The 11,375-nt window shown below is 36.5% G+C and overlaps 1 protein-coding gene across 1 annotated transcript; it reads left to right on the plus strand.

Annotated features, from left to right (window-relative positions):
• The first annotated feature begins 6,231 nt into the window (after positions 1–6,231).
• On the plus strand, positions 6,232–11,038 carry KERA (keratocan). The gene is made up of 2 exons (XM_062202029.1): positions 6,232–7,117; positions 10,866–11,038. The coding sequence occupies exons 1-2, from the start codon at positions 6,232–6,234 to the stop codon at positions 11,036–11,038; spliced, it is 1,059 nt and encodes a 352-aa protein (XP_062058013.1).
• Positions 11,039–11,375: the final 337 nt, after the last annotated feature.

Raw genomic sequence — 11,375 nt, forward strand, 5'->3', positions numbered from 1 at the left:
TTCTCTTTTGTGTTCTTCTAGTGGGTTGTATGTGTTCACATGGTTTCATAATGCCAGCCAGTTACTTTTCCGTTGCATCTCTGCATAGGACTCTCTCAAACATCTTTTGTGAGGCCAATCTTGTGGCAATGAATTAACCCAGGTTTTGCTTGTTTTGAAATGTCTTTATTTCTCCTTTTATGAAGGATAGCTTTGTTAGGTATGATGTTCTTCAGTGGCAGCTCCTTTTAAAAGCATTTTATTTCAGAATAGCTTTAAATTTGCAATGCAAAAACGGTAGAATAGAAATATAATTGGGTTCCTTGAAGGAATCACGTTAAATGGCTTTTTCATATTTTTCATGTTGATAGCTGCACATGAGCAATTGTCTCTCTTGCTCCTAAAGGGTAACTTTTGTGGCAAGAGTCTTTTTGTTTTTGAAACCATGTCTTTGGGTGTCGTTTGCTACACTAGATACCATAGTTTAATCTCCTTGAACCTCATTTACTGTAAGCAATGCCAGCAACACTCGTGGTCTAGGGCACTGCTCAGTGTTAGAAGAGTCCCATGGGCTCAACAGCAACCTGCATTAAGGGTTCTATGAGCACAGGGCTGCAGTCATGCCAGGGTCTTGTAAGTCCTGTGACAGTGACAGTGGTGGGGCCTGGGCTGCCAGCTGGCAGTCCTGAAGTGCTTGGGTTCCGGTGAAACTGCCCTAAAAGGTGGGAGGGGTCACGGGAATGGGGAGGATAGGTCTTAATTCCTAGGGAGCAAGATTCCTAGGGAGTCAAGACTCCCCTGCTGTTCTATACTCCATGTTCCTTGAAGGGCTAAGCAATGGGTGAGCTGGTGAACTAGAGTCACAGTTTCCCTTCTGGGTATCATTGGATTTGTGAGACTGCAGACTTTTCTGCCAATATGCTGGAATGTTTGTGGGGCATGAAGGGTGGGTATAACTAGGGGTTTCTGTACATTAGGACAGTTTGGATTCCAACAGCAACTCCTGTCTCAAGATGGCAGCACACTGCTGCAGCCCACTCTCTGGATGTTGGGGTAGTGAGGGCATAATGGGAGTTCCTTTTCTGAAACAAAGTTACTGCAGATATCTCTCTTTACTGGGCTCCAAGCCTATGATGACTGTGGATCCTTCCTGTTTAGCTAGGATAACTAGCATAAGGACCTTATGGAGACAAATTCTGCCAAAGCTCCCCTACTTACCATTCTCCCTGCCATTGGGATACCCTTGGCTGTGGGGTCAAGGTAGGCTTTGCCAGTTGGCTTTGTTTCTCTCTCCATGTTTGCTTCCCAGATCTCTGTAGCCTACAGCATTACTATATTTCCCTTGCTGAGTCCTGGTGCCCTCCCTCAAGCACTCATCTTGAAATACAGCTATTTATTCGTTGATTTGTTTCTTCTCTGTAGTAGATGAGGCAAACATTTTAAAGTCACCTTTAATTGGCCAACTTAAAAAATACTCATTTTTTCCTTCTGTTTTAAGACTCTCCACTACAATCCTATTTACATATTTACACTAATTAAGAAAGCCATGGCTATTAAGATGATACATAGACCTTATGTATGTATTTGTCGATTTATTCATTTGGTGAGTTTTTTACTGAATTTTACTATGTGACAAGTTCTACAAACTTGCAAAATAACAATATGTCACCAAAGAGACATTGCCAATACCATATCATCAGAACTTAAGCTTACTTTCTCTGTCTTTGCAGAGAGCAAACATTCCTTCATTAATTCTTTTTATAACTACTCTATTTATTTGAGGTGAACAAATTTCATGTGTTTCATTTATATACAAATTTAGGGGCATAGTGATACTTCCTACCCTCCCCTCCCTCCCACCAATGCTCCTATGCTCCCACCTCCTTCCTTTCTTATTCTTTCAATGTTTACAATGGCATGCTTTCAGTTTATTTTATAATTATAAGCTTAATCTTCCCTAAATGCTCAACAAATAGTAAGAACAACAACAACAACAAAAAAAACTCTTCCTCAATAGTAGAGACAAGAGCTGTCAACAATAATCAAATCTTAAAATGGCAATTTTGCTCATATACATTATATTTTTTCTATAGCTATCATGATTCAGGCAGTATCACAATATTCTTAATTTAATATATTAAACTTCCACAGAAACAGTTTCAGAGAAGAGTTAAAGTCCTCATCCTCCAGGAATCAATAATCAATGGAGGGTAGATTAGAATATTATAGGAAAAATCAAGATAAAGAAATTATCATAATATCTATGCTTTGAATCAGAAAAAAATGTATCTAAATCTAGTAGGCATAGTAGCTGGTCTTATTTAGTTATATCTTATCTCCCAGAATCCTTAAAATGTGGTTATCATATGCTCACAAAATGAGAGGAAATAATCCAGAATGATTTCCAGATTTCTGGTTTAGGAGACTGAATATGATGAGGGTGTCAATCAAAACTATAAAAATGACAAGAGCAGTTAGAAGTGAGAAAAGCCAGTGAGCTCTATTTTAGATATATGCCTGTGAGGCATTCAACAAATGTCTATGAAACAGATGTACACAAGTACACTGGCATAGAAGTGCTGCTCCAGAAGCTGGGTGGGAGAAATACAGAGTAATACAAGGGATGATTTTAACACCAAGGAATCACACAGGAATTGTGGAGGGCAGGAAAAGCATAGAACAGAAGACAGAATCTCAAAGATCTCTAAATATCATAAATGTTATTTTTTAGCTTATTTATTTGAAAGGGAAAGTGACAGAGAGGGAAAGAGAGAGAGAGAGAGGAGAAAGGGAGGGAGGGAGAGAGAGAGAGCGCCTCCATCCAGTAGTTTACTCCCCATATACCCACGATAGTCACAGATAGGTTCAAGTCAGGAGTCCCATCCAGGTCTCCTCTGTGGGTGACAGTAGTCCAAAGACTTAAGCCACAATCCACTGCCTCCAGGTGCATTCGCAGGAAGCTGAATCAGAGTTGAGTGGACAACACTGAAACCGGCACTCCCATATGTGATATGCAGATGTCCTAAGACGTAGTTTAACCTACTGCAGCACATCAGTAGCTTCTGAAATGTTAATTTTAAACAATAGAGGAAACTGAGAGTTTTGGGATATACATAGAGACAAGTTGCTAAAGGGAAGATAAGAGTGAATGATGGCAGAAAGAATTTACAGGGATGTTTAATAAAAGGGATAGGTCAGTGTCGTCAAACATCATAGGTAAAGTAGCTGAACGTAAAAGAATTTAACAGGTTGGCGCATATGAATATTATTGCTGATATTTTTCAGAGAACTCTTAAGGAAGTGATGGAATTAGATGTTATATTTTGGGGGGTGAATCATGAGTGGAATAGTTAACAGAAAGCAGATTCTCAGAGGCAGCCAGTATGCTACCTTAGCTTTTCTACAATGAACACGGAGCAACATTTGTTGAAATCAGTTTGGCTAAAAAGAAAAATGAAGAGGAGATAGTAGCTGGAGAGGCTTGTGCAGATCTGAAGGTCATCTGTTTCTTGTAATCTAAGGGTTTAGAAAAAGAAGAGAGAAAAGAAAAAATGGAATAGCAAGAGGAGATAATCATGAGAAAACAATAACACTTGATTGTTTTATTAAAATATGATGAGTATACCTGTATGACTGCTAAGTGGCATGTCTCAATCAAATCTTAGTGTAAACATAAATGCATTTTTCAGTTGCAGATATAGAGATAATACTAAAAAAATGGAAAAAAATTGTAATAATTTATAACAAATTGGAGCCAATTTTGTGAGCAGTCTGTTACTCTTGTACATATGACAAAACAGCTATAAAGTGACCTGCCTATAGTAGAGAGAGAGGAAAAATGTGGTTCAGAAAACATCTTATGAAGCCAGTCCTCTCTCCCTTTTGCTTTGCTTATCTTTGATAGTATTCATGTAAGCAGAGTTGAATGGCTCATATAATTTCACTGCCTGATCTCAGAATAAGCTAGATTTTGGAAAACAATGGACTGCACTTAACAAAATAATGTCTAAGTTTAAAAGTTTTTGTTTGTATCTTTCCTCAAAAGGCATACACATTTTTTTCTCAAATAGAAGGAATGGAAGACGCATTATCTTAGGCATATGTTACAGAGAAAGAAAGTAGCAGAATGTCTTATAAAGGACTAAATGCAAAACATGTGTTCTGATGAGTTTTTCCTTTGGACTAATTATTAAAAGAAATACAGTTGGAAATGAGATTCAAGAATTATTTCTATAAAGTGACACATGCTATCAAATTCAGGTATAACTTCGTATATGTCATTTAAAAATTTTTTGAATATATTGTTTTTTATCTCTTTTCCCCTTAAACACATCCTAGCATCTATTTTATATATGAAATGAACAAAGCATGTCCACATAACCAGAAGACATTGACCTTTATGTCTTTGTATTCGATTAATAAAAGAGCATCATCTAGAAAAAAATGATGAACAAGTTTTTGTTATATTTGACATTAAAACTGCATTCAGTTTTCTACTGTTGGAACAGGTCTAGCTATCTGTGTATTACAACATCTTTAAAACTTGGAATTAGAAGTAAGAGTTGCCCTGAATTTTTGTTATAAGATGTTGAGATTACAGTAAGAATTTCCATTGCTGGGCTGCCTAGGCACTGGCACTGAAGTGCTGCAGTTGTTGGAGGGGTTAACATTGGAGCCAGTGGCACACATATATTATGGAGGATTCATAAAAACACGACAGTGGAGCTTGGGTCAATCCATTACTGTGAACAAGCAGTGACCAATAGAAAAAGAAGAAGAAGATCCAAGGAGGCTGGGGTAAGCAGTCTTCTGAAGCCCTGTCAGAGTGGAAACAATAGGATCAAAAGGTGTTCTTGGTGGCCAGTCACAAGAGAGAGCCTTCTTTTCTCATAGGCTTGTCAGTACCAAGTAAAAACAAGCTGCTTTAGGCAAAAGTTATCTTTTTATCTTTTTAATTTTTTTTTTTACTATTTGCTGATTTTTTTTTTTTTTTAAGCAAGCTTCAGACGCAAGATCAAGGGTGTATTCCTGGAAGGCAAGGTAAACTATTTTGTATTTTTTCAAAATTCTGATGTATCAGATGTTCGATTAAAATTTCAAAAACTAAAGTAAATCCCCACTCTGAAAACAAATTTTTTAATATGTCCTTGTTGGAAGGTGTCCTGAGTGGTATTCTATAGATGTGGGAAATTTGACAGCTTGCAAGCAGCTTTGCACTTGTCATTTTCTGCAATTTATTGGCAAAATGGAAAGATCGGTGTTTCAAAAATAAGCTGATTTGATCTTTTTCTAAGAAATCATTCACATTTATTTTGTCCTTTTTAGCAAATGGTTTTACCAAATGTATATTGATCAAAACATTGCTATTTTATATACATTTATAAATAGCATATACATTATAAATATATGATTATATGTAAAGCATAAATATATATATATTTATTTCCTGCTTAAGAAGTTATTTGTATCTATACTCTTTGATGACATCAGTGGGGAGAGTTATGTGTTTTAAATGTATCAAATGTCAGTAAGTTATAATTTTATCCAACTGATGAATGATATGAAACATGTATAAAGGACAGTTTATAATTCTTCACGAAGCAACTTTGTTCTGTACTTATAATTATAGACATGTTTTTGTTCCCAAAATAAAACTTACCTGAGAAGTTCAGCAATAGCAAAAGAGGTTAATCAGAACTTTTCTTCAGGTCCTAGAACCGTCCGTCACAATAAACTGTTGAAATATTCTTTAATTTTTGCATTTCTTTGTTTCAAGGGCCAAAAAGGTTGGAAATCTCATCCAGATGTTCTTCTCATTTAGCAGTAAAAGTAAAAGCATATGCCTACTTCTTAGGAACAGCACAGACTCTCAATTTGAGTTATTAAAAATCATTTTTATATTTTTGCATTCAACTACTGGCTTTGGTTAAGTTCCCTGAATTAAACAGCTTGAAATGGAAAAGCACTTAGAGCTGCTAAAATTTGCTTTCCATTTCTCAGCTTTCATTGTGATTGGGTTAAAACCAGAAAGCTGCAAGTTGGTGAATTAGTTTCAGTGCTTGCAAAATACCTTGCCTACGATGCCTACTAAATTAATATGTATTAATTGATATCTGCATAAGAAATGTTGATGCGTTTTCACCTTTCCTTTGAAAAAGCAATGCCCACTGATCATTTTGAGGCACACAATTATCGGAATGTCAAGATCTTCAAACACACAGCAGTTATGTCTCTTATTTTATAGGTTTTATAATGGCAACTACAATCTGTTTCGTCATCTGGGTATTATTCATAACAGGCAGCGTGTGGACTCAAAGTGTGAGACAGGCCTATGAGGGAAATGATCCAGAAGACTGGAGTGCGGATGACTTTGATTGTCCCATGGAGTGTTTCTGTCCCCCTAATTTTCCTACTGCTTTATACTGTGAAAATCGAGGTCTCAAAGAAATCCCTGCTATTCCTTCAAGGATCTGGTATCTTTATCTTGAAAACAACCTGATAGAAACCATTCCAGAGAAGCCATTTGAGAATGCCACCCAACTGAGATGGATAAATCTAAACAAGAACAAAATAACCAACTATGGAATTGAGAAGGGAGCCCTAAGCCAGCTGAAGAAACTCCTTTTCTTATTTCTGGAAGACAATGAATTAGAGGAAGTACCTTCTCCACTGCCAAGAAGTCTAGAACAATTACAGTTAGCCAGAAATAAGGTATCTAGGATTCCTCAGGGGACCTTCAGCAATCTAGAGAACCTGACCCTTCTTGATCTACAGCACAACAAATTGTTAGACAATGCCTTTCAAAGAGATACCTTTAAAGGGCTAAAGAACCTTATGCAGCTTAATATGGCTAAGAATGCCCTGAGAAACATGCCACCAAGACTGCCAGCCAATACGATGCAATTATTTTTAGACAACAATTCCATTGAAGGAATACCAGAAAATTACTTTAATGTGATTCCTAAAGTGGCCTTCCTGAGGCTAAATCATAACAAAATATCAGATGCAGGTCTCCCATCACGTGGCTTTGATGTGTCATCAATTCTAGACCTCCAGCTGTCTCACAATCGCCTCACAAAGGTCCCCCGAATCAGTGCTCATCTGCAGCACCTTCACCTTGATCACAACAAAATTAAAAGTAAGTAACCCTCAGGGTGTGCCCCTCACACAAATGCTGAGTCATTACATTTATTCTATATATTCTTTAGCAATAGCAGCTGTGCTCTTCCCTCCAACTAATGTGCCCTTAGGGTTTTTAAGTGTATTTTCATTTTTCAATATTAAATCATGTCTATTTGCAGTTTTAATGAACCAAGAATTCCAAGTCTTCAAACTGAATATTGGAAAGTGAACTTAATCATATACAGAAGGCGACTGTCTGTTGGATAAGTTAATGTCTATCTTCTTTTCCTAGAGGAGTTTCTGCTATTTCTACCTCACAGAGCAGGCTTTCTTAGGAAAGTATACAATACAAATGACTTAATGAATGGTAATAGGAGGAATATTTTATAAGAAGTGTAAGAAAGGCACTTCTATCCTAAAAACTATAGGACAGATGACACCTGAAACAGCTCTAATCAGAGTTTCTAATTATCGCCCCTAATAAGAAGGAGCCTCTCAAACTTCAATGTGTACAACTTTGTGACTCCACCCCCAGAATTTCTAACTCAGTAGGTCTGGGATTTTCATTTCTAACAGGTTCCCAGGTAATTGCTGATTCTGATGCTCTGGGAACCACATACTGAGAACCACCCTTGTTTAAGATTTTACTTAATTGAAATGGAAACAAATGTCCTTGGAAGCTGGTAATACCCTAGGATTTAATGGCAATAAATACGGTATAATACTGTCTGTTTTCCTGAAAAGAAGTTTGATTAAGAAAGTGAGGGATGAGTGAAAAGTCTTTGGAGATAGAGGTATCATTAGGGAAGAAGTCTTTACAGAAAGCAGATGCTGGAGGCATTAGAAATAAATTTGTCATATTCTCAATTCTGCCCAAGGCCAAGCTAGACCTGCTGTAGTAGAGGGATATATCTTTGTCCAGCCACATGTATAGATATCTAACCTTGCACCTATCTATGCATCTGCAAGCACAGTGCAAGTTCTTCAGAAAAGCAATCCTGGAGAGTTTTCTCCTGGACAACCACTCAAAATGTGTTCCTAAAATTAAGTTCACATAGAATGATTTATAAGGAAGTAAGACTGATAATAATGCAACCATGGACTATTTTTCCACTGGGTACTGCAGTTACTCTTTTTTTTTTTTTTTGTAACAGCATACTTGGGCCTAAGATCCAGAAATTGAATGGCAGGCTGCCGCCAGAGCGGTTACTTTTTCCATGGTGATGAAACATCTTGTTTTATCTGTAGTCAAAAGCAAAAGAAAAAATAGAAATAAAAAAGTTTGTAGATTAACCCATTTAACTGAACCAAATAACAAAACAGCTAATAAAGACCTAAATAACAGTTATTTCCTGATAAGAGTTCTATGCTTCTGCGGGCACATTCCTTATTTGACAACAAAAGCTCTGCAGACAGCTGATACGGAAAGATAATTTCGCATGATTCTCATAGGGTCCTGTTTGTGAATTAGAAGTCCTATACTGAGAATTTGAGAATGAGGGTGTTTAGGAGTGGAGTAAAAATACTCAAAACATGCTTGAGAAGTACAGGACTCTGTCCTTTCTCCATTTAATTTCTGAGGGGTTCCCTAAGTGTTTTCTCATTTATTCCTGTTTGGCAGTCATTGTATTTGGCATGCATCACAATCATCTGTAGGAATTATTAACATACGTTGCTGGGTTTCTGACTCAGGAGGTTTGAAATGACACCTAACAGTTTAGTTCCCATGTAGTACTGCCGCTACTCATCCGTGGTTTGAGAAACACTGATTCACCATCACAAGAACTTGTGTGATATGATCAGGAATTTCTAAGGAGAAACAGAAGCTCAGCGAGGTAAGGATAGTTGTCCAGGGCAGAAGAGTGCATTGAGCAGGGAGGACTTGAACCTAGGACTTCCCATCTTGTTTTTTTTTTCCACTCATAGACTATAATAACTACACTTTCCTTCAATCTGGGAAAATAAGAATTTAGAAAAAAAATCCCATCAGTAGTGTTCAGCAACAACACAGATTGAATTATTTGCTTCTTAATGTAGATACCAACGGTTGGGTTTTCTGTATTCCAAGAAAATAAATGTAAAATAAAAATCTATCTGGCTGACATTATTGGCTTACAAACTATACCATACTATGTGATACAAAGGTTAAAACACTTAGCTCTTCTTGTCATATAATCTACTCTTGCTGTTGGCAAGTGATTTCCAAGAAACATACCCTTTATATGAAAAGTCCACTGACTTTACAAGAGCAGGTAGTTTTCTCAAGCAATATGTTTATTTCTTCTAAAACCTCAAGAGACTTAAATTTTATTGAACATTGTTATCTATTCAAATACATTAGATTCTGGAGTTCCCTGAGAAATGCCACAATTAATTTATAAAAATGTAATTAAATTCGGGACACTTGTTTCTCCTATTTCCTTGATTGAGATATACATTGATTATGGGCATGAGGTTGAGAAGGTTAGGATATATAGTACATCAGAAGTGGCATGCTGTCTCCAGTACACAAGGGGTTCTACATAGTAAGAGACAGGATTAGCCTGGACCTCACTGGTGCCACTTATTTGCTAAAATACTTTGTGTACATTTTCCCCTTTTTAAACCACTACTTCAATAATGCCCAGATGAGAATACTAACACTGACTGATACAGCCTGTGTATGGCATATGTGAAAGCCTAACTTTATAACCACAAAACTACTATTCAAAACTGAATCATTTTTTTTTTTCAAGCTAAAACAATCACAGAATGGCATAAGGTCAGAGCACAGCAACCTTGGTGCAAGGGTAAAACCGTTCAATATGTTGCATTAAATGCACAAGTCCGCACAGATGAGGGTATTGTTATAAGTTAAGTGAGTTTAATCAGAGATGATCTCTAGCCCAAAATAGTTCCAAAAAAAGAATGGTAAGGCAGTCTGTGGGTTCATAGTTGAAGTGAGACACTGCACACTTTCCTTCATTTTGCTAGTTTAACTGCTCTTCCTTTCTGGATGCTTCTAAATCTTTGAATGGTTATTAGGGCTGAGAGCTCTGATTCCAAGCAATTACACAATTTTTCCAATCCTAACCATGTGAAAAGGTTGATAGGATGTTTCCAGATTTGAATTATTTGTAATTCAATTTTTGGCAAATGTTTCTCTCTAATTAAATACACTTAAATGTGAAGATTCAAGGTTATTTCCTGTACCAGGTATGTAAAGTTATGTTAATTGCCCTTCTAAAATCTTATGCTCTACTATTCTGTATATTTTAGGGTAATTTTCAAGTACTCTGTTTCTGTGTAAGATTACTTTTCTAACTCCCCTTTCATCCATCATCTGTTCATCCATCCATACACCTACCCATGTACCTAGCATTAATTCCATAACAGGTTTGAAATGTTGTCTCCACCTCTACTGTCCTCATTATGACCTGCTATGCCATAGTAATCTAAACATGTACTATATAACCTGCAAAGTTAAAAGACAATGATATGTTGATATGCCCTTATTCCTATCACAGATCTTAACAATATTTCCTTTGTAGTGCTCCGTATTAAGTATAGCAGAACATAAAGTGAGATGACTACATATGTATGTGTATGTTGCACAATTTTTCAGTTACTTTCATAAAGAGAAATATCTAATTTCCACAAAAGTCATTTATATTTCTATTACTTTCATCCATATGTCACTAGGTCCTCCTTTAGAACCACTGGTCTTCCTCCTCTAACTCTCTTATATTACAGTTGATTAATTCATGCTGTCTTTGCCTCCATAGGTGTGAATGTCTCACTAATATGTCCTACCACTAGCACACTGCACACTGAACAAGATTCGTTCATCCATGGACCTCAGCTTAGCTACCTCCGCCTGGATGGAAATGAAATCAAGCCACCAATCCCAATGGATTTAATGACCTGCTTCAGGCTTCTTCAGGCTGTCATTATATAAACATATTTTCACTAATCAAAAATAGTTTTAGGGAGCTAAGGTTGCTGACATACATAATTTGGTTACCATTCATAGATTTAGGAGAAAAATCACATTTTCATTTGCTGTTAGCTACTATTTTAATTTGTGTAGCTTGTTTTTATTTTTCTACTCAAAGATGCTTTTGCCAATGACATACACGGCTTTTCAAAAAATTGAGTTTTTTTTTCTTTCCGTAATTAATAAAACAGACACAGAGTTAAGATAGTTTATCAGCTCAAAGATAATTCCTTTTATCTCTTTTACAGCTTATTAATTAATATCAAATATTGTAATTACTTTGTTATGCAATGAAAAG

Source organism: Lepus europaeus, chromosome 10, assembly GCF_033115175.1.
Source record: "Lepus europaeus isolate LE1 chromosome 10, mLepTim1.pri, whole genome shotgun sequence".
Lineage (NCBI taxonomy): Eukaryota > Metazoa > Chordata > Mammalia > Lagomorpha > Leporidae > Lepus > Lepus europaeus.

Excerpts from the sequence above, each read along its gene's own strand:
- KERA (XM_062202029.1), top strand. The coding sequence starts at position 6,232 with ATGGCAACTACAATCTGTTTCGTCATCTGGGTATTATTCATAACAGGC. Across the intron at positions 7,118-10,865 it reads TGATCACAACAAAATTAAAA|GTGTGAATGTCTCACTAATA; the intron begins GTAAGTAACCCT and ends TTGCCTCCATAG.